The sequence below is a fragment of the Leptonychotes weddellii genome, chromosome 12 (genome assembly GCF_054177405.1).
Source record: "Leptonychotes weddellii isolate Sample4059 chromosome 12, ASM5417740v2, whole genome shotgun sequence".
NCBI classification, from domain to species: Eukaryota; Metazoa; Chordata; class Mammalia; order Carnivora; family Phocidae; genus Leptonychotes; species Leptonychotes weddellii.
Window position 1 is genome coordinate 1,742,875 of NC_138380.1, and position 23,470 is coordinate 1,766,344.

Here is a 23,470-nt window from a genome sequence, read left to right on the forward strand (position 1 = left end):
TTTTTTTTTTTTTAAAGATTTTATTTATTTATTTGAGAGAGAGAATGAGAGACAGAGAGCACGAGAGGGAAGAGGGTCAGAGGGAGAAGCAGACCCCCCGCTGAGCAGGGAGCCCGATGTGGGACTCGATCCCGGGACTCCAGGATCATGACCTGAGCCGAAGGCAGTCGCTTAACCAACTGAGCCACCCAGGCGCCCTGTGTGTGTGGTTTTAAAATCCTACTAGAAAGGTCTTTCCCACTCCCAGATCATAAATTTATAATGCTTTCTTCTAAAAGCATTATGTTTCATTTTCCTGTTTAACTGTTTCATACAGAGTATATTTTGGTATAAGTTATGAAATCTATTTCTGTTTATACCCTCTCTCTTTCTTCTCCCATCCTCCCTTTCCTTCTGATTCCCAGTCCACTGCCTTGGATTTAGAAACTGTGCATTCTACTCCAGCACTGCTAGAGTTTATCCTTACATTTTAGTTGTTAACATTTTGCTACAGTGTATTCTCTCTTCTGTATGTATGCACATATGTCTGAGTGTGTGACCTCTTTAAGGGTTAGCTGCAAACATCACCACACACTGCCTCTACCTAAGTCCTTCTGCATGTGCCTCCTAAGAACCAGGACACCAAACCTGACAGCAGCAATACCGTAAACGCACTGCAGAGATTTAACATTGACATACTGCCATCATAAGAACGATCTATATTCACACTCTCAAATATCCCAGTTATCACACGTTTTTGTTTTAGTTTTGATCCAGGAGCCAACCAAAGACCTGTCATTACATCTTAATTTTATAGTTCTCAGAGTTCTTTATTCTAGAACATTCCTCAGCCATTTCTTTTGTCTTTATGACATTGATATTTTATAGTCCAAGCCAGCTGTTTTACAGGATATTCCTCATTTTGGATTTACCTGCTCACATGCTGTCTTGACTGGGTTCAGATTAAGCATTTTTGGCATGGAAGTACAAAGGTGATGTTTTGTTCTGGTGCATTCCGTGCACATTAGGAGCACATGGTGTCAATTTGTCCAGTTATTGGTAATTTCATTTGTTGGGTTGAGAGGTCTGTTAGACCTTTCCAATGTAAAGACTTATCATACTCTTTGTAAATTATATGTAATGTGTGGATCGATACTTTGAGACTGTGTGAATATCCTATTCCTCAACAATCTTTCACCCAGTAGTTTATAGTAATTTAATTTATTGATATAAGTTCTCCACAAACTATCACTTGTGTATATATCCACATGGTCTGGATGCATCTATACAATCCTGGGTAATGTGAAATTCAATAGACTAGTTCAGTAAGTTTCAGATTTCATTAAAACACATTGGCATTTAAAATTATAAATTAAAATTATAGATTTACATGTCCTAGACCATGCCAGTGGTCAGCAGGAGAGTTTGAAAAAGGTAGGAAAAATTCATTAAATTGCAAGAGCCATTCACTAAATGACTAAGAAGTGGTCTCTGTAAGAAAGGACAGCCTCTGGGCTCTGACCACATAGACATTCAGACACACAGCTGTCCCCTTCTCTGCAGTCTCGCCTTTCACAGTTTTGGTTACCCGTTGCCAACCATGGTCCTGGAGCAGATGGCCCTCCCCTGACACATCGTCAGAAGGTCAGGCTAGGCTGACGCTGTGTCACACGCCTGCGTCACTCACCTCCCTTCATCTCATCCCGGGGGCATTTCGTCATCTCAGGTCATTACAAGAAGGGTGAGTGCAGGACAGTAAGATATATTGAGAGAGAGAGTCCAGAGTCACATAACTTTTATTACGGTATATCGTTATAAGTGTTCTATTTTATTATTTGTTGTTCATTTCTTACTGTGCCTAATTTAGAAATTGAATTTTATCATAGGTATGTATGTATAGGAAAGAACGTAGTCTATACAGGGCTTGGTACCATCTGCGGTTTCAGGCATCGACTGGGGGTGTTGGAACATATCCCCCAGGGATAAGGGAAGACAGCTGTGTAAGGCATGTACCCATACAGGCAACCAGAACAATGACAAGAGTATGTACCTACTACTAATACACTATCTGACAGTAAATGATGTCATTATTTATTTATTTAGGGCAAGAGCCAGCGTGGGGGGAGGGGCAGAGGGAGAGAAGAATCTTAAGCAGGCTCCACACTCAGCGTGGAGCCCAACATGAGGTTTGATCTTATAACCCTGAGATCATGACCTGAGCTAAAGTCAAGAGTCAGATGCTTAACCAACTGAGCCACCCAGGCCCTGTCTTCATTTATTTAAAATGAGGTTTGGTGGGCACCTCGGTGGCTCAGATGGTTAAGCATCTGCCTTTGGCTCAGGTCATGATCTCAGGGTCCTGGGATTGAGTCCCATATCGGGCTCCTTGCTCAGCAGGGAGCCTGCTTCTCCCTCTGCCTCTCTCTCTGTCTCTTATGAATAAATAAATAAAATCTTTAAAAAAAAATAAAATGAGGTTTGGCAATCCTAAAATTTGTATGGAACCACAAAAGACCCTGAACAGCCAAAGCAATTTTGAAAAAGAAGAGCAAAGCTGGAGGCATCATGATTCCAGACTTCAAGCTCTATTACAAAGCTGTAGTGATCAAACAAGTATGGTGCTGGCACAAAAATAGACACATAGATCAATGGAACAGAACAGAGAACCCAGGAATAAACCTACAATTATATGTCAATTAATCTTCAATAAAGAAGGAAAGAATATCCAATGGGAAAAAGACAGTCTCTTCAACAAATGGTGTTGGGAAAACTGGACAGCAACATGCAGAAGAATGAAACTGGTCCACTTTCTTACACCACACACAAAAATAAAATCAAAATGGATTAAGGACCTAAATGTGAGACCTGAAACCATAAAAATCCTTGCAGAGAACACAAGCAGTAATTTCTCTGATGTTGGCCATAGCAACTTTTTCTAGATATGTTTCCTGAAGAAACAAAAGCAAAGATAAACTACTGGGACTACATCAAAATAAAAAGCTTCTGCACAGTGAAGGAAATAATCAGCACTACAGTGACCGTATGACCTAGTAATTGCACTACTGGGTATTTACCCCCCAAATACAAAAACACTAATTCAAAGGGATACATGCACCCCTATGTTTATTGCAGCATTATTTGTAATAGCCAAGATATGGAAGCAGCCCAAGTGTCATCAACTGATGAATGGAGAAAGAAGATGTGGTGTATACATACAGTGGAATATTACGCAGCCACCAAAAAGAAGGAAATCTTGCCATTTGCAATAACACGGAGGGAGCTAGAGGGTATTATGCTAAGCGAAAAGCAATCAGAGGAAGACAAATACCACATGATCTCACTGATACGTGCAACTTAAGAAACAAAACAAATTAACAAAGGGGATAAAAGAGTGATGCAAACCAAGAAACAGACTCTTAACTCTAGAGAACAAACTGATGGTTGCCATAGGGGAGGTGGGTGGAAGCATGGGTTAAATAGGTGATAGGGATTAAAGAGGGCACTGGTTGTGATGAGCACTGGGTGGTGTATGGAAGTGTTGAATCACTAAATTCTAATCTGATACTATTACACCGTAGGTTAACTAAGTGGATTAAAAAAAATAAAATGAGGTTTAGGTTTATAGATTTCAATGTTTATGGCCAAATGGGATAAGTGAGTAGAGTAAGGAATGAAGAAATTGCAGAGAACATTTAGAAAACTAGCAGAGAGAGCTGAGGATTATAGAGGTAACTAAAACAATAGATAGCTGAAGCAATTATAAAATGCCTATTTGTGCAACAAATTGAGTATAACACTAAATCAATATTTCTGGGGAAGAATGATCTGAATTACAGTGTGTATCTTTACCAAGTGTGTGTGTGCACGTCTGTGTGTTTGTGTTTTTCTGTAGATATATAATCAGTCAAGTCTCACAACTCTGCTTTATGTAAAAGCAGAGTGTAGCCTATATTTTCAAAAATTATAATAAGATGATGTATGCAAATGAAAAAATATTTATACACATAAGCTAAAATGACTGTCATCTGTAATTAAAATTTTGTAAGAGGAAAAAAATCAGTGATTTCTGATTTGAAAGCCAAGACAGTATTCCATTAGAATTACTAGGAGTAATATTGTATTACAATTACTATCAGACCACAGAATAGAGGAGAGCATGAGGAGAGCGTATGAGAAGGATGAACACTCACCGGGGACACAGTCGCTCACTGACTTGAACGTGAGTGACCCCTCAAGAGACTACCAGTCTCTGATGGAGAAGGAAGACGTTGCTGAGGAATTGATAAACTGCCCAAAAGACAGGTTTACCATGGGGAGTAGCATTGAAGACTCCAAGTTAGGTTGAATCCATTATCTTGGTCTACAGACAAGGACTTTTTAAAACCAGATACAGAGGTCAGAGGAGTAGAGATGGAGACAGGAGGTCAGCATACCACTTTCTAAGTAGTTAGAGCAAAGGCTCACTGTCCAAGAAAGATGAAGGTGGCACACATTCTTTTTATCCAATAAGTTCTCAGGAGTTATAGCGGATTTGCTGTTTCTTCTGTCAAATGGATGGTGCTGAACAACAATGCAAAGCTTTTCTCATGTCCACCCCACAAGCAGAAATGGGAAGGGGAGCTTTCACTAGGACTCTGTCCCCTTTCCTTAAATATCCTTTGCTCCCCAATTCATGCCATAAGGTGCATGAATGACTCAGAAAATACAGTTTTTCTTATTCTCATGTAGAATGGCAGATTCTCTCTCCATAGCCTCTGCTCTCCCCCCACCTGTCTCTACTTCAGCGACCAGCAGGTACTGCTGCGGGTGCTGTCCATCCCCCAGAGCCCCCGCACCTGTGTCGGCTGGGGCGGACCCCTCCTGCTGCAGGGCAGGGCAGCGCTCTCAGCTTCTCCACCCAGCGCTCAGGCTGCCCTGCCATACAGGCTCATCTTTCCACCAGTGGTTCAGTCTTTTTGTCTTCAAGATATACAGGATTTTAGGGTTATTTATTCATATATTGCATTGAATGTTGTCCTACTCTTGAGGGCAGATAAGTGTATTTTCTTAATTAAATCTGAGATTTAATGACATCACAACCAGCCAATATCCCGATTTTCTCTTGCACACACTGATGACTGCATTGCTTGGACCAACTACTTGAGTGATCAGGAAGGGCACTGGGAAACTCTGGCTTCATCCTGTTTGAGAGTCGAGCCTAAATGCGCTTAGTTTCAGGATCCCTATGCAGTCCTGGGCACTCTCAAGAAGCCTCTCACCCAGGGCACAAATAAGGATGGTGAGGTTACAAGATGCACAGGGAGACAGCACCTCAGCCCGAGAAGGTCAGATTGGGAGTCTGATTAAAACCATGAAGCATATGGTGAACATCAGCCTCTTCCCCCCAGAGCAAAGGACTGAGGTCTCTTAGGCTTCACATGCTGAAGGACAGAACAGTTAGGGGGAGAAAGGGGATGAAAGGGGATCTCTTTATACAATAAAGGGTCATCTTCTATCACTCATTATTCCAAATGGGAGTGTAGGCTCACAAAACAAGTAAGTGTAGGGAAGATCTAAATAAATGAGTAAGGGATACTTCCATAAACAATGATTACAGGAAAGTGCAACTGTGAGTTTTATCTTCGTGATTTAAAGCTAACGTGACGTCAGAACACCATTCTCTCATACAGTGCTGTCACAAACAGTACGGACTATGATGAAATCTGAAGCAGTTACCATAAAGGTGAACTCGGACAACATACCGACATAATGGTCGTGCATCTCACGGGCCCACCGCACACTATTCTTAGAGCAGTGCTGCAGGGTCCAGGTCATTACTGTCCTGTCACAGACGAGGAGACGGAGGCTTTGCCTGGGGCCACCAGCTAATGAGGGCAGGACTGAGGCTGGAGCCCGGGCTCAGCTGGCTCCTTCGCTCTCCCACACCCATCCTTTTCATATGGGGTACAGTGATGGAAAACTGGTAAGCCAAAAAATAAACACAAAAGCTAGAAAATGGGTTGAAAGAGAGGGTAGAAACCGAGGTTATTTATTTCTGAAACTCTCACATTTTGGTGACCCCGTGAGGCCCCAAAGAGACACTCCGGTAAAACTGTAGCACAGTGGGAGCTTTATTTTTAAATGAAAAATTTTTAACATGCAGTTCAGGGGATGTGAAAAACTTAAGCTTTATCCATTCCTTTATCTGAAGAGATTATTTAAGTAAGTGTCACGAAATGGCCAAACCAAAGTTGTTTTGAATTTGATCTTCTTCCAATTTTATGAATTTTATGATTTAACTAGAAAAGAAAATCTAGAAGTATTTTACTGCCTGGGTTGGAAAGCCAGTTTATGTTGAATGGGGTTTTTAGCAGCATCTCAAACATTTGTAAGAAGCCTACAAATGAGGGGGGTCTTTGGGCTTCACTGCCTTTGCAGGCCTCCCTGAGCCCAGTGAATCACTGGTGGGCACATACTATTAGAGAATCAAGGATCTTGACCTACCTTTTCTTCAAAGAATTTTCGCCTCAACTTGGCATCTGTGGGAGGTACCTTTCGCCTCAGGTCTTGGTACCACTTCCTGACCACGTGTCCCCTCCAGCAGGCTTGGATCCTAGAACACAGATGTTTGAAATGACTCACTCAGAATGGCCTTAACAGGTATTTCAAAACAGGGTGAGGCCCTGGGGAGGCAGTGGCCAAGGAGGGAGGCAAAATCCCTCCTTCCTTTAAAATGAGTCATCACCTGGCGCTGCCACAGAGTGTCCGCGGGCGAGGGGGACCCTTCCTACCTTGTCGCACACTTTATTTTGAATAGCCGGGCTCCGTCGTGAATCACTCTGGTTTGATACTGGCTCTTTCTGCAGAGAGGGCAGGTTTTTTTATTTGCGAACTTTTCAAAAGCCTGGAGGCATGCCTGAAGAAAAACATTTCACTTAAAATTTTATAAGCAATTACTTATAAATAACATTTTTACTTCTAATGTAATTATAGTGTTCTTTTCTCTCTTAATTATGAGACGGTCCAATTTAGATTATAAAGGGAAGAAGTTTCATCAGTTAACACCTTCCTCATGAAACTTGTTCCAAAAATGAAATTTTACAAGAACATACAGGCAGATACATCATAAACTTGTGAAAACCGCTTGTGTCAAGGTAGATGATCCCAGTGTGGAAGGCTACCGTGCAGTCAAGTCGTAGGAAGCCAGCTGTCACTCACTTTGATGGGCATTACTAACAGCACTGTGTTATACAAACAGTTGTGTGGTTCTTTTGTCACATAAAATTCGTGATCTTCAAAACAGGATGAATTGTACCGTAGCCTCAAGTCAGATTTCTAACCAAGTGGTGATTATGGATAAAATGAGTGGTTCTTCTTAGGAGACTTTGAGTAAGAGCTACGCGGCTGACGCGCTGCGCACTTTGGGCGGGCGGGGGGACGTGGTCACTCACTCTGTGAAACACGTGTGAGCATGTGAGCAGCACCTGTGCACGGGAAGACAAAGAGGTTTGAAGTTTAAATTCGTGTCAGAAGAACAGCAGCATAAATGCATTAATTAAAAGAAAAATTCTGAATGCTTAAAAGGCTGCGTTGTTTCTTTGAAAAGTTAAAAAAGCAGATTAATAACCTTGATATTTCTAATGTTTAAGTTGAGCACAGCACATGTATATAATTCAACAAGAAAAACTAAGTTAACAACAATCTGAAACATCAAACACATGATGTTTGCTAGTAAGCCATTAAAATTAGCGTATATTTACAACTTGTGAAATAGCTTTATTTCCTGGGTAGATGAGAAAGGATGCAAGCTGGAGTGGGGAGGGGAGGGCCCAGCCCACACTGGGGATGTGGGGGAAGGAGGGGCAGAGGGTAGGGCTTTGTTCAACTGAGCTGCACTCCTCAATTGCTTAGCATCACACTTATTAACTGCGACATGCGTAAATTGAAACAGAGAGTTTCAGAAATAAATCCTGGAGACATAGGAATCACCTTTTCTTTCTTAAATGTGGGGAAAGTATGCTCACAAGAAAATGTCACCTCTCGGTGACCCAAAGTCCCCACCACACAGTGATACTCTGGGCTGTAAGATGAGGAGGAAGGTGGGTGGCTCTTCTGGAAGGAGAGCCAGGGGATGATAGCAGGACACTAGCACGAGGGAGCTACAAGCATGGAGGGAGCCTGGTGAGGGGGCGAGCTTCTCTCCAGTGTGTGGGACCAAGAGAAGGGAGGGCAGGCAGGACTCCCTGGGACGACTGAAGTCTCAGACACTTGGGCCACCTGATCTTGGTAACATTTTCCCATTTTTAATGTGACCCCCCCCGCCCCACTCTACTCTTTCCTTCTTAAATAGGACAAATGGAAGAAGTATTGCAATAAACAGAACTCACAAAGTTATAAAACCTTGACTTGAGACTTACTGCCAATAAGCCTAAACTGGAAAACCTAGTAATATGGGTCCTTTTAAATTATCACCATTTAATCTAATAGGCTTTTATGTGCTCAAGTCCCCATTCTTTTTATTTCTTCAAATTTTTATTTAAATTCTATTTAGTGAACATACAGTGCAATGTTGGTTTCAGGAGTAGAATTCAGTGATTTATCACTTACATACAACACCCAGTGCTCATCACAAGAGCCCTCCTTAATACTCATCACTCATGTAGCCCATCCCCCACCCTCCTCCATCCAGCAACCCTCAGTGTGTTCTCTGTCTTGAAGAGTCTCTTAATGGTTTGTTTCCCATTGTCTGTTCTAGTTCTTTAAAAAATGCTGGTGGTATTTTGATAGGGATTGCATTAAATGTGTAGATTGCTTTGGGTGGCACAGACATTTTATTTGTTCTTCCAATCCATGAGTATGCAATGCTTTCCTATTTCTTTGTGTCTTCCTCAATTTCTTTCATAAGTGTGCTATAGTTTTCAGAATACAAATCATTTACCTTTTCGGTTAGGTTTATTCCTAGGTATCTTATGGTTTTTGGTGTAACTATAAATGGGATCAATTCCTTGATTTCTTTTCCTGTTGCTTCGGTATTGGTGTATAGAAATGCAATGATTTCTGTTTGTTGATTTCATATCCTGTGACTTTGCTGAATTCATGTATTAGTTCTAGCATTTTTTTTGGTGGAGTCTTTTGGGTTTTCTATATGGAGTATCATGTTGTGTCCAAATCCTTGATGATTTGGATGCCTTTTATTTCTTTTCATTATCTGATTGCTGAGGCTAAGACTTCCAGTACTGTGTTAAATAGCAGTGGTGAGAGTGAACATCCTTGTCTTATTCCTGACCGTAGAGGAAAAGCTCTCAATTTACCCCATTGAGGATGATATTAGCTGTGGGTCTTTTGTTTATGACCTTTATGATGTTATGTTCCATCTATCCCTATTTTGTTGAGGGTTTTTATCAAGAATTGATGCTGTATTTTGTCAAATGCTCTTTCTGCATCTATTGAGAGTATCATATGGTTCCTATCCTTTCTTTTATTAATGTGGTGATCATGTTGAATGATTTGCCTATATAGAACCAGCCCTGAAGCCCAGGAATAAATACCACTTGATTGTGGTGGAATAATCCTTTTAATGTACTATTGGATCTGATTTGCTAGTATCTTGTTGAGAATTTTTGCATCCATGTTCATCAGGGATATTGGCCTGTAATTCTCCTTTTTTGATGGGGTCTTTGATTTTAGAATCAAGGTAATGCTGGCCTCATAGAATGAGTTTGGAAGTTTTCCTTCCATTTCTATTTTTTGGAACAATTTGAGAAGAACAGGTATTAATTCTTCTTTAAATGTTTGGTAGAATTCCCCTGGGAAGCCATCTGGCCCTGGACTTTTGTTTGTTGGGAGATTTTTGACTATTGATTCAATTATTTGCTGGTTATGAGTCTGTTTAAATTTTCTATTTCTTCCTGTTTCAGTTTTGGTAGTTTGTAGGTTTCTAGGGATTTGTTCATTTCTTTCAGATTGCCCAGTTTTTTGGCATATAATTTTTCATAATATTCTCTTAGGATTATTTGTATTTCTGTGGTGTTGGTTGTGATCTCTCCTCTTTCACTCATGATTTTGTTTATTTGGGACCTTTCTCTTTCTTTTTGATAAGTCTGGCTGGGTGGGGGTTAGTTTTATTAATTCTTTCAAAAACCAGCTCTTAGTTTCATTGACCTGCTGATTGTTTGTTTCTAAATCATTTATTTCTGCTCTGATCTTTATTTTTTCCCTTCTTCTGCTGGTTATAGGCTTTATTTGCTGTTCCTTTTTTAGCTCCTTTAGGTGTAGGGTTAGGTTGTGTATTTGAGATTTTTCTTTCTTTTTTTTTTAATTTAAATTTTACTTAGTTTACAGTGCTATATTCAGTGATTTATCATTACATACAACACCCAGTGCTCATCACAAAAAGTGCCCTCCTTAATACCCTTCATCCATCTATCCCATCCCCCTACTCACCTCCCTCCATCATCCCTCAGTTTGTTCTCTGTTGTTAAGAATCTCTTATGGTTTATTTCCCTCTCTCCCTTACTCCCCTTCCCATATGTTCATCTGTTTTCTTTCTTAAAGTCCACATATAAGTGAGATCATATGGTATTTGTCTTTCTCTGACTTACTCACTAGCATAATACATTCTAGCTCCATCCACGTCATTGTGAATGGCAAGATTTCATTCTTTTTGATAACTGAGTAATATTCTGTGTGTGTGTGTGTGTACATTTTCTTTATCCATTCATTAGTTGATGGGCATTTGGGCTCTCTCCATAGTTTGGCTATTGTTGATAATGCTGCTATAAACATTGGGGTGCATGTACCCCTTCAAATCTGTATTTTTGTATCCTTCGGATAAATACCTAGTAGTGCAATTGTTGGGTCATAGGGTAGTTCTATTTTTAACTCTTCTGAGGAACCTCCATACTGTTTTCCAGAGTGGCTGCACCAGTTTGCATTCCCACCAACAGGGCAAGAGGGTTCCCCTTTCTCCACATCATCTCTAACACCTGTTGTTTCTTATGTTAATTTTAGCCATTCTGACAGGTGTGAGGTGGTATCTCATTGTGGTTTTGATTTGTTTCCCTGATGCTGAGTGATGTGGAGCATTTTTTCATGTGTCTGTTGGCCATTTGTATGTCTTCTTTGGAGAAATGTCTGTTCATGTCTTCTGCCCATTTCTTGACTGGATTATTTGGTTTTTGGGTGTTAAGTTTGCTAAGTTCTTCATAGATTTTGGATACTTAACCCTTTATCCCATATATTGTTTGCAAATATCTTCTCCCATTCTGTAGACTTTTAGTTTTGTTGATTTTTCCTTCACTGTGTAGAAAGAAGCTTTTTATCTTGATAAAGTGCCAATAATTCTTGCTTCTTGAGGTAGACCTGTATTGCAATATACCTCCCTCTTAGGACTGCCTTTGCTGTATCCAAAGGTTTTGGACTGTAGTGTTTTCATTTTCATTTGCTTCTATGTACTTTTTAAATTTCTTTAATTTCCTGGTTAACTCATTCATTCTTCAGTGGGATGTTCTTTAGCCTCCATGTATTTGTGGTCTTTCCAAATTTTTTCTTGTGGTTGACTTCAAGTTTCATAGTGTTGTGGTCTGAAAATATGCATGGTATGATCTCGATCTTTTTGTACTTGTTGAGGGCTGATTTGTGACCTAGTATGTGATCTATTCTGGAGAATGTTCCATGTGCACTTGAAAAGAATGTGTATTCTGCTGCTTTATGATGAAATGTTCTGAATATATCTTTTAAGTCCATCTGATCTAGTGTGTCACTCAAAGCCATTGTTTCCTTGTGGTTTTTCTGCTTAGATGATCTGTCCCTTGCTGTAAGTGGGGTGTTAAAGTTGCCTACTATTGTATTATTATCAATGAGTTTCTTTGTGTTTATTATTATTATTATTATTTTCGAGAGAGTGTGTACGAGTGGGGCAGAGAGGGGCAGAGGGAGAGGGAGAGAGAGAATCCTAAGCAGGTTTGGCATGGAGCCTGACATGGGACTCGATCTCACGATCCTGAGATCATGACCTGAACTGAAATCAAGAGTCGGATGCCTAACCAACTGAGCCATGCAGGTGCCCCTCTTTATGTTTATTATTATCTGATTTATATATTTGGGTGCTCCTAAGTTGGGGGCATAAATATTTACCATTGTTAGATCTTGATGGGTAGACCCCTTAATTATGATATAATGCTCTTCTTCATCTCTTGTTATGGTCTTCGTTTTAAAATTTAGTTTGTCTGGGGTGGCTTAGTCAGTGAAACATCTGCCTTTGGTTCATGATCTCAGGGTCCTGGGATTGAGCCCCAAGTCAGGCTCCCTGCTCAGCAAGGAGTCTGCTTTTCCCTCTCCCCCTGGCCCCTCATCCCCTTGCTTGTGCACACACACTCTCTCTGTCTCAAATAAATAAATAAGTGAATGAATGATTGAATGAATAAATAAATACATTACTTTGTCTGATATAAGTATGGCTACTCTGGTTTTCTTTTGATATCCATTAGCATGATAGATGATTCTCTATCCCCTCACTTTTAAACTGCAGGTCTAAAATGAGTCTCTTATAGGCAGCATATAGATGGATCTTGTTTTTTTTATCCGTTTTGATACCCTGTAGCTTTTGATTGGAGTATTTAGTCCATTTACATTCAGAGTGATTATTGAAAGATAGGAATTTATTGCCATTGTGTTACCTGTAGAGTTGGTGTTTCTGGTGACATTCTCTGGTCTTTTTTCCCCCCACTCAAAGAGTCCCCCTTAATATTTCTTGCAGGGCTGGTCAAGTGGTCACGAATTCCTTTAGTTTTTGTTCAGGAAATTCTTTGTCTCTCCTTCCATTTTGAATGAGAGCCTTGCTGGATAGAGTATCTTGGCTGCATATTTTTCCCATTCAGCATGTTGAGTATTTTTTTCCACTCCTTTCTGGCCTGCCAAGTTTCTGTGGACAGATGTGCTGCGAACCTGATCTGTTGTCCCTTACAGGTTAAGGACTTTTTCCCCCTTGCTGCCTTCAGGATTGTTTCCTTGTCTGTGTATTTTGTGATTTTGACTATGATATGCCTTGGTGATGGCCGGCTTTTGTTGAATTTGATGGGAGTTCTCTGTGCTTCTTGGATTTTGATGTCTGTGTCCTTCCCCAGATTAGGGAAGTTTTCATCTATAATTTGTTCAAATAAACCTTCTGCCCCTTTATCTCTCTCTTCATCGTTCTGGGTCTCCTATAATATGAATGTTTTTGCATTTTAATAAGTCTCTAAGTTCCTTAAGTCTACCTTGGTGATCCATTACCTTTCTTTTCAGCTTATTTTCCATAATTTTATCTTCTATATCACTGATTTGTTCCTCTACTTCATCCATCCTCATTTTATGGCATCCATTTGGGTTTACCTCTCAGTTATAGCATTTTACATTTCATCCTGACTAGATTTTAGTTCTTTCTCTCTGCAGTAAGGGATTCTCTAGAGTCTTCTATGCTTTTTTCAAGCCCAACTAGTATCCTTATAATTGTTTTTTTAAATTATAGTTTAGACATCTTACTTATGTATCTGTATTGAATAAATCCCTGGCCATACTATCAACAATAGCCAAACTATGGGAAGAGCCCAAAATATCCATTGACTGATGAATGGATAAAGAAGATGTGGTATATATACACGAAGGAATATTACTCAGCCATCAAAAAGAATGAAGTCTTGCCATTCGCCATGACATGGATGGAGTTAGAATGTACTACACAAAGTGAAAAAAGTCAGAGAAAGACAAATACCATATGATTTCACTCATATGTGGAATTTAAGAAACAATACAGGTGAACATATGGGAGGGGGAAGGATAAAAAGAGAGAGGGAAACAAACCACAAGAGACTTTTAAAGATAGAGCACAAAGTGAGGGTTGATGGAGGGATGTGGGTGGGGGATGGGCTAAATGGGTGATGGGCATTAAGGGGGGCTCTTGTCATACTGAACACTGGGTGTTATATGTAAGTGATGAATCACTGAATTCTACTCCTGAAACCAGTATTTCACTGTATGTTAACTAACTAGAATTTAAATAAAAATTTGAAGAAAAAAATCACTGGCCATCAATTCTACCTCCTGTTCTTTCTTTTGGGGTGAATTCCTCCATCTTACCATTTTGTGCAGAAAAAAAGAAAAACACAACTAGATCCTGCGTGTGTTTTGGTCTACTTGTTAAAAGAAGCTAGACCTAAAAAAAAAAAAAATCTATATATAAAATATATACATAAAAATTAAAAAAATAAAGAATTGAAAAATAAGAGAAAAAAAAAAAAGGAAGCTAAATCCTGTTTTCCTTAGAGCTTTATTAAGCTTTGCAGTACTCTGTGATCAGTAGACTTGCTACCTGCAAGATGTTTGTGCGGGCCTTCTGGGCGAGGGGCTTGTTGCGCTCTTCTCAGGTGGAAGGCTCCCGTGGAAAAGCACCTGCAGGGCGCAGGGGGGCGGGGCTTCGTGTAAGCAGCGCTAGTCTCCACTAGGTGGCGCGGTTTTGCTCCCTGGGTAGGATGAATATGGCGGCGCCCTGCTCTCTAGCCCTGGAGCTTGAAGTTCCTGGCTCCCCCTCACTCTTCAGTGAGCCCTCACAGAAGGGCAATCAGTCACCCCTCCTGTGTTCCCAGCTTCCCTCAGATCCCTGCCTTCAGCCCGCCTGTGTCTGAGCTTTTTTATCCCAGGCGGGACTGGGTTTTACAACTCCACAAATTTTAGGGACTCCTGTGGCTTGGACCCACACTGTTCCTCTGGGGGAGGGTCTCTCTTGCTTTTGCCATTTGCCTGGACCACGCCAGGAGAGTGGTTGCAGGACCACAGAGCAGTTCAGAGTTTATGGCAAAGTGGATCAGAGAGCTGGCGCCCAGGCGCATCGCCTGCGGGCGGAGCCCCAGCTCCTACGCCTGGAAAGAGTGAAGCATGTTGATGCCACCCGTTCCTCTTGCACCCAGGTCTGATCCTCAGACCACCCTAACCACTCCTGGGTCCACCCTGCTTACCACCCGAGCACGTTTCAGCCAGGCATGACCCCGGCGGTGGCAGACTCCTAAAACTTGAGATTTTGCACTCTGCTGTGTGTAATACCTTGCGGTAGTCTCGTAAACAGGGCTCCTTTCCCGCCGCAGTACCCACCGTTGTATCTCTCCCAGATCAACTCTCTGCACTTCCTACCCTCCAAAAGGTGGTTGCCCTACTTACAGACGTGTGGTTTTGTTCCCTCAGTCCTCAGATTAATTTCTTGGGTGTTCAGAATGATTTGATAATTATCTAGCTGTGTTCGAGGGACAAGGTAATCTTAGGGTCCCCCTCCTCTTCCTCCATCTTAACTCCTCATGCATTATAGAATAATCTTTGAATGTTTTATCAACAGATGTTTGATGATCTGTATTGAATAACACTGTCCTTCCATATATTTAAAATATTATACTTTTAAATGTCCATAAATGTTTGTTATTGGAAAACATTCTCTGAGATAAAAATAAATGATTAAGTGGTGGTAAATACACTAAAAATGTCCTAGAAGTTGGGATTAGACTCCAGCTGACCTTGAGAACACTTCCTGAGTCATCCTGCTGCGGATCAACTGATTTATTTCCTCATCTGTTAAATGGGTATAATGCGTCCGTCAGCGATGCACAAGAATAACTGAAGTCCTCTGAAATAATTAAATGCTGGGGAAATGCCAACTACTGTGTTTAACGAAGGAAAAACCTAAACACGAGGACAATAACTAAAAATGCAAAGTAAACACAAGCATCTATATCTATTAACCAAACAAAAATAAGAATTTAGTGAGAAATTTATAAAAAACAGAAGGGAAGAAATGGTGGGCATGATGCATCCTGATTCCCCTGCTGCCCCACTTAAGATATGCAGTGTAAGTTTTCATTCTTCATACAACAGGCTAAATATTTATAGCATAATTAAAGAAGAGGTTGCTGGGGCCAGAAAGACTCCTTGTGGTTCTATTAACTCTTGCTACACTAAAATACTAAATTATCCTAGATGATAATTCTGTGGTTTAAGGGCTAAATTTTTTCTAAGATACCCAGCTTTCATATGCATAAGATTAGGTCTTGATAGAGAACTGGAATACAATAAGTGTGTTTAAAATAACTTGTGAATTCAAATTAGTGAAGAACAAACGTTTTATGACTGTGAACTAACTTGTTAATGATGAAACTCATTAAAACAAATTAAGTTTGAGAGTTAAGTGCCAGGTAGCGAGTAAAGCCCGAGGTTCCCAGGCTATGAATTTTAGGCCTGCTTTGACTCTATTTGCTGTATTTTTCCAGCAAATGTCCGAGTGCTTGCTCTGTAGGAAGCACAATGCCGCACACGTGGGAAACTGTTGTACAGTGGCCACTAGCTTAGAACAAAACGCAAAATTCTAGCGGTGGAAGCGTCCCTAACCGCCACAAGATTACAGTAGATTAGACATAGTACAGAAAAACCTATGACCCAGATTGACTGCATGTCATCAACCTTATGTGATAAAGTTTCATGATTAAAGATTATTAAAAGATTTTACTTAAGGATTCTTATATAAATTCTTTGGAGATATTCAACCCTAGTTTTTCTTTTCTTTTATGATTTCAATTCATAAAACACTTAAAATTTCCATTTGCTTTCATTCTTCCTGCGCTGGGCTCCTCCTAGCAGGTCTCCAGTCGCTCCTCAGCTATTTCCAGCCAGTGGAATGGGAGCATTCCTTTTGTATGAACTTTGTACTTGAGAATATCATTCAGTAAATAAACAAAACTGTTTAATGAGGGTGTTTAGCTCTTTCTCACACACACACTTTAATTAATGGAAAAGAAACTATAAAAGTATTTGAGGTCACGTAGGCGGAAGAAACTAGAAAAACGAAGCCTGGGATCTTAGGCTCCAGCTCGGTCTAGTCCCCAAGCCTGCTTATCTGATCTTCAGGCTACACACCTGGGGGCGAAGTTCAAATTCTTCTTTGCATATTGGGCATGGCTGCACAGAGTCCCCTTGCAGGACGGATCTTTGTTTCACATTTTCCCATTCATCTGAGGATAGTGGTGGTGGGGGAGGTTCAAACAAGCCCAGCTTCTGTGCTAAAGTTAAAACAATATGAAATAGAAGTTGCAATATATTTAGGATATAGTACTCATATATAGTTTAATGACATTATTTTGTAAACAAATTTGAAAGCAAAACATACCACGTACTTCCACCATATGTGGAATACTGCTCTTCCATGGTGCATAGAAGTCAATGGTAATAATACCTTCCATTTGTGTTTTATGCTTTTATTTATGAAGAATTGCCTTCCCCTATTTCATGTTCACGATATTCTCTATAGTAGGCAGGACTGCTATCCAATTTTCAGGAAGAAAAGTTGAAGAATACTAGGTTTTCACATGTATTGGCCAAAGGTTCTTACTTTTCACCTAATTTATCTTTCAGTCTTCAGTGTTGTCTTCTTCCAGTTTAGCTCTTTTTCTTTCTTTTTTTTTTTGCCACCAGTGACCTTCACAGAATGCGTATCAATCAGGTTCTTCCCTTGCTAAAAATTCTTAGGACTTATAATTATTATCAGGATCAATCTCAGCAATATTTGAGAGCCCACCATGTGTCCCTGGGGATCAAACATGGAGCTCACGTCCCTGTGGGAGCTGCTGCAGCTGGGGCACAGTGCTGACAGGGGCTTGAGCACCAGTGTCCACCCCCATGCCACCTCCAAATGAGGGAATGGGTAAAGTGCCACTCTGTGGGCTTTCTTTGGATAGAAAGTGAAGTGTTATGTGTACAAAACAAGAACAGGAAGCTGTACCAGGAACATTAAAAAAAAAGAGTACAAAAAAGAGCTCTTAAAAATCAAAAATCTTACAGTAGAAATGTGAAAGTCAACTCAAAGACTGGAAGAGGAAGTTACAGTAATCCCATAGAAAGTAGGAAGATGAGATAAAGCAGGAGACTGACGATAAGAAAACTAAAGGACCAGTCTAGGAGGCCTGACATCTGAAAGACAGACATTCCATAAAGAAAACAGAAAATCAAGAGTAAAGATCTTAAAATAGCCTAAAACATTTCCTAGAAGAGGATGTGAGTTTCTAGTTTGAGAGGCCCCAGGAGGGCCCAGAACAAAGGATTCACACCAAATCCCGCCACTATGAGACGTCACAGGTGTAGGCACAAAAAGCAGATCTCAAAGTTTTGTGAGAGAGACAGAAAGAGAGACAAGTCTCAAAAAGGGTCAGGAGTCAGAAATACATCAGACTTACCTCCAACAACACAGACATGAGAAGGCAAACCTTTCAAAACTCTGAGAAAGACTCCCATATGGAAATTCTTCATTAGCAAACAATGGACCATAAGAGAATAAAGACATCTTTGTGTCTCTAAGCTTGTACACTGGTCTCTTGTGCACTCTTTCCCCGGAAGCTGCTGGAGGAGCAACTTCACCCCAGTGAGGGTATACACTAAGAAGGAGAAGCTGTGCCATCAGAGAGAGGATCCAGTGCAAGAGAACCAAAGGGAATCAGCCCACAGGTGATGCCGAGAAGACATCCCAGGCTGACGGCTCTGCACCAGCCCCACAGAACAACTGGTGCATATGGGAGCAGAGTAATGGAAGGTTTCAGAAGGAATGTCTCCACAAAGATAAAATCAGAAGATCACCACTGTATTTTAGTGGGTGGAAAGAATATACTTCTGAGATTTGGGGGAATGAATTTTGGGTCTTTTCCTGCCAGTTATTAAGACATATTACAAAACTATTTTGAATTAAAACAGTAAAATCCTGACATAGTAACAGATCATACCCCAAATCATACATCCTGACTCTCTCTTTCTCCCTCTCTTGTATGAGCATGGAAAACTTGGCAAAGGCAAAAGATAGGTAGATAGTGGTTTGAGGGAAGAATCTAATGTAAGTTTTTATATCAACTGATTTTGCCAATGCTGTATGCAAATTTAGATGAGGTCTAAATGTGAAAGGCAAAAATGTAAAGGTAAATAAAGAAAATGTGGGAAAATCTTTGTGATCTCAGAATGGCTAAGGATTTCTTAAATCACCCAAAGCATAAACAATAAAGAGAAAAACTGATGGATTTAACAGTAATCAGAATGAACATTTTATTCAATATAAAATAACATAAAATTAAAAGATGGTGCCAGACTGAGAGATCTTCTCAGTGGCTACATCAATTAATATGTAGAGTACATAAAAAACTCGAGAAAATCAGCAAGAAGAGACCCAAGTGCAATATGATGTATAGATAATAATGAAGAGCATATGGTTCAACACATATTGGTAACTAATATATATAATAGTAAAAAATTTCTTTTTTATAAAGAGCTACTGGAAGAATAATTCATTTACTCTCCTTTTTAACCTTACTTATTTTACAAATTGGGAAGTCCTTCCTGATGTCTAATTTAAACCTTTCCTGCTAAACTTACTATGATGATCTAGTTGATCATCTCCATAAATTATATATGTACAAGATATTCACTACCTGACTGTATAACATCATTCCAAGCCTCTGCACATTCTTGAGCTATGCCATTTCCTAGAATACAAGTATCACTGTCTGCAGTAATGAAGTAATGAGTGTCCCCTGGCCTTGCTGTAGCAGCAGGCTCCCCCTATACCATGCAGCTGAGTCCGCAGGCTTCCCTGCACCTCCTCCATCCAGCACACTTGCGCGAGGGCACAACGCCCCCAGACAAACCTAGTTTCCATGCCCAGCATCATTTAAAAATCTTTTCTATTTCTAAATTTACAGTTTAAAATAATGTGGGACTTGCAAAAGGTTGTAAAGCCAGTATAAAGAATCCTCATGTGCCTTTTACCCAGTTTTCCCAAATGTTAATTTTTTCATAACCCTAGTTCAATGATCAAAACGAGAAATTAACGTTGATCGAATACTGCCAATTAATCTGTATTCCTTACTGGGTTTCATTCTTGTGTCACTGAAGTCCTTTTTTTGGACCGATTACACATAACACTCAGTTGTCATGTCCCCTTCGTGTCTTATTATCTGGGACAGCTTCTCTCTCTTCATTTGCTTTTCTTGACACTTTTGAAGAGTACTGGCCAGGAAGTGTGTAGACTGTCCGTCAATTTGGGTGGGTCTGATGTTTCCTCGTGATTAAATTCAGAGATGCATTTTGGCAAGAATACCCTGGAGGGGATGCTGCGCCTTTCTCAGAGCATGGGATGGGGGCCATGTCGGCGTGTACCCCTTTGGTGATGGCACTTGGGTCACGTGGTCAGGGTGCTCCTGGCCCAGGGTCATCAACAGGGGGCGGCTGGGCTTCCTGCTTCCCTCTGTGGTGTGTGGGCACGCTGTGAGGCCGTGTCCACACCGTGCGTCTCAGCATCTACCGATGCTTGTTCTTACTGTGCTGTTGGCCGGATGGTGATTTTCTATTTCTGGCCCCTGTCTATATATTTATTAGTTGTCATTCTACTGTAAGAAAGAGCTTTTTCTTTTCCATTACTGACTGACTGGTTGATTTCCGCCCATGTGGATTAGTGGATATTGATTGTATTCTACTATTTTTATTTATTCTATGTAGTACTATCTTTGTTTTCTTGCTTGTATTGTCCTCATCATCATTTTTAAACTTTAGTACATACATTCTTTCTGTAAGATTATAAATTAGAATCATTTCTGTTCCAGAAAAAATTATACTATGAATCTCAACTAGATTCCTTAGCTCTAATAAGCCAAAAAATGAATGACAAGATTAACTTACCTAAAGTTAATGGTGGTGGTTTTGGATCAAGAACATATTCTTTTTCTGGATCTTCCACTTTAGGGCCTTGTATAGTTTTTTTAAGTCCAGTATCTATTACTGCTTTTGTATTTCTTTTTAGAGATTTGGATCTGTTCTCTCTCTTTTGTACCTTTGTCTTAGAATGATCTGCTATTGAAAGATTTCGAAGTTGAAGATCATGTAAAATGTGATCTTGTAAAGCAACTGCAGTGACTGCTAAGTTACCTTGTTTAGATGAATGACCCTAAAAAGTAGGAAAAAAACCTTATCTATGGAACATTATGTAATGTATCATTTGGAAGAAAACTTAGGCTTTAATACTCAATCCGGGTGGCATACTAGATCAAATCTAATAGTGAATAATGCTTGGCCCACGTTACATAAGTGCGGGAAAGCCCAGTCTCATCATTTATGTTGGTGACATAGTACTATCTTTTCATTTAATTACTGAGGTCTTAAATATAATATGAATTAATTCATTATGACCTATAAAAGCTGTGCATGCCTGAACACATTCTGTTTCACTACAATTAAATTAGACTCTAGGCAGAATCTTGCTTCTGTAATATGAAAGGGAATCTTGCATTTAAGTATGTGCTTTTTTGGAGAAAACAACGCGGAACAAAACTGCTGGGCATGTATGACGTGCTTGCAGTCGGTACTGTGGCAGTTCCTCATTGGAGCGAGATGTGCAACCATATTTTTATGCTTTCAAACAGCTGGATTAAATTATAGTCATGAGTAAAACAGTGTTTTATTTTTTAAAAAATCTTAAATTTAAATTCAATTAATTAGCACATAATGTATTATTAGTTTCAGAGGCAGAGGTCAGTGATTCATCAGTCTTATAGAATACCCAGTGCTTGTTACATCATGTGCCTCCTTAATGTCCATCACCCAGTTACCCCACCCCCCTCCCCACCAGCAAACCTGTTTATTTATTACGATTAAGAGTCTCTTACGGTTTGTCTCCCTCTCTGATTTCGTCTTGTTTTATTTTTCCATCCCTTCCCCTTTGATCCTGTTTTGTTTCTTAAATTCCACATATGAGTGAAATCATATAACTGACTTTCTCTGATTGACTCATTTCGCTTAGCATAATCCCCTCCAGTTCCATCCACGTCATTGCAGATGGCAAGATTTCATTTAAAACTGTATTTGTTTTAAAACAAGATTCTGTACCTTGTTTTTTGACATGCTGAGTCAGGCAAACCTGCTACTTGGGTATATCAAGTTATATCATCATATCACATTCCTTTAATTCTTCCACTGTAAAAACATAATCAACAGAAAGTCAAAGTTAGAGTGTATGTAAACATCTCTTATAAAGTCTAGAGGGAAGGTATGTTTGAGAGTCTGATATGGGAATGCCTGCCAGAGCACAGCACTAAGCTACGCACTGTGATTCTGGCGGGATTCAAGCCAGTCATGACTGATGGGGCTCTGCCCTCAAATCTCCAGCTGGCTGGAGGGAGCATATGAATTTGAATGAGAACAGTCCATCACTCAATATAATATTATACATAAGTACAACAAAATTTGAGACTGAAAAGATCAGAGAATAGTAAGTGAAATACTTTTTTTTTTTTTTAAGGTTTTATTTATTTGAGAGAGAGAGCGTGCACAGAGGGAGAGGGAGAAGCAGACTCCTTGCTGAGCAAGGAGCCCAATGCAAGACTCCATCCCAGGACCCTGAGATCATGACCTGAGTCGAAGGCAGACGCTGAACCGACTGAGCCACCCGGGCAGACCAGTAAGTGAAATATCTCTTAAAGAGAGAACATTTAAACCGGGATTTGCAGGACAGAGAAGAGGGAAGTGAACAAACCACACTACAGTTACCAGAGGACAAAGGCACTCAGGAACTCGGCATACGGTTATTATTTAGGAGGGAAGGGGAGCAATGAATATACTGGGATGCACGGGGCGTACTGGCTGCCTGCAGTCTGTCCAGAACACAGAGGGACAGAATGTCAGGGGCAAGCCTGGCTTCCAGTCTTGGTCCAGCTATGTGCTGCGACATGCTGTCTGACTTCCAGCTGCCTCACCTTGAAACAGGTGCAGTTACGCTCCCTGCAGGGTTACGTTTATGAGATCACCTTTGTAAAGTATCCGAATGGGCCCTTTCATGCAGAAGATACTCTGTAAATGGTTATTTTGCTTCAATTCCATTTGAAACTGGTGGAAGAATTTGAAATTGGTCCTTTCAGTTTTTAGGCAAGGGTACAGTTTCTGAAGACAGGGTCCAAAATACACAGAATGGGGAGAAACAGTAAGTTATTAATCTAGGAAATGGGGCCTAATTTTAAGACTAGAAAGGAATTAATCCAAAATATGTATCTAAGGATCAACACCTGCATTATACTAGTGCTGGAAGGTAGAAGTGGGGATGTGGAAACAGAGCTGTGAGGTCTCCAGGGCTCAGTGACGGCGAAGCTGCTTTGAGAAACTAGATGGTAGTGCTTGCTTCCACTTCTGGCCTCAAGGTGCACGAAAGAAGCTCCTGTCCAGTGTTTCATCAGGACAGTGTAGACTGCAGAAATGGTACAAGGTATTTAAAATGCTGTAGATCCCTTCCAGAATCTTCTACTTTCAAAACGCCTATCCCCGGGCAGAACAGAGTTTACATCACACTAAAAACTCTGTAACAGTCGCAGCTAGCTATCTACACTCTGCAGTTTTCCCTTGAGTGTCTCTACTGTGAGCTTTTGAAAACTCTGCCCCTTCTACGTCCCATAGCGTCATTACAGTTCAGGGTTGGGACCCA

At 40.4% G+C, this 23,470-nt stretch overlaps 1 protein-coding gene and 1 long non-coding RNA gene across 7 annotated transcripts in view; one reads left to right on the forward strand and one right to left on the reverse strand.

Annotated features, from left to right (window-relative positions):
• RNF32 (ring finger protein 32) overlaps window positions 1-22,313 on the reverse strand; it is a 36,913-nt gene extending 14,600 nt beyond the window's left edge. For 3 of the 6 annotated variants that reach the window (XM_081799757.1, XM_081799760.1, XM_081799761.1), the window contains exons 1-6: window positions 21,886-22,313; window positions 20,683-20,947; window positions 16,888-17,030; window positions 7,410-7,442; window positions 6,750-6,874; window positions 6,463-6,571 (exon numbers count right to left, since the gene is read on the reverse strand). In XM_081799757.1, the coding sequence (XP_081655883.1) occupies window positions 6,463-6,571; window positions 6,750-6,874; window positions 7,410-7,442; window positions 16,888-17,030; window positions 20,683-20,947; window positions 21,886-21,900 (690 nt within the window). In that variant the 5' untranslated portion in view covers window positions 21,901-22,313. The remainder of the gene's footprint in view (window positions 1-6,462; window positions 6,572-6,749; window positions 6,875-7,409; window positions 7,443-16,887; window positions 17,031-20,682; window positions 20,948-21,885) is intronic. The other 3 variants (XM_081799759.1, XM_081799758.1, XM_081799762.1) reach the window with 3 other exon arrangements.
• Window positions 1-22,350, forward strand: part of LOC145716436 (uncharacterized) — a 32,787-nt gene extending 10,437 nt beyond the window's left edge. The window contains exon 3 of the long non-coding RNA XR_014139063.1: window positions 22,298-22,350. This is a non-coding gene — a long non-coding RNA (uncharacterized LOC145716436). The remainder of the gene's footprint in view (window positions 1-22,297) is intronic.
• The last annotated feature ends 1,120 nt before the right edge of the window (window positions 22,351-23,470 follow it).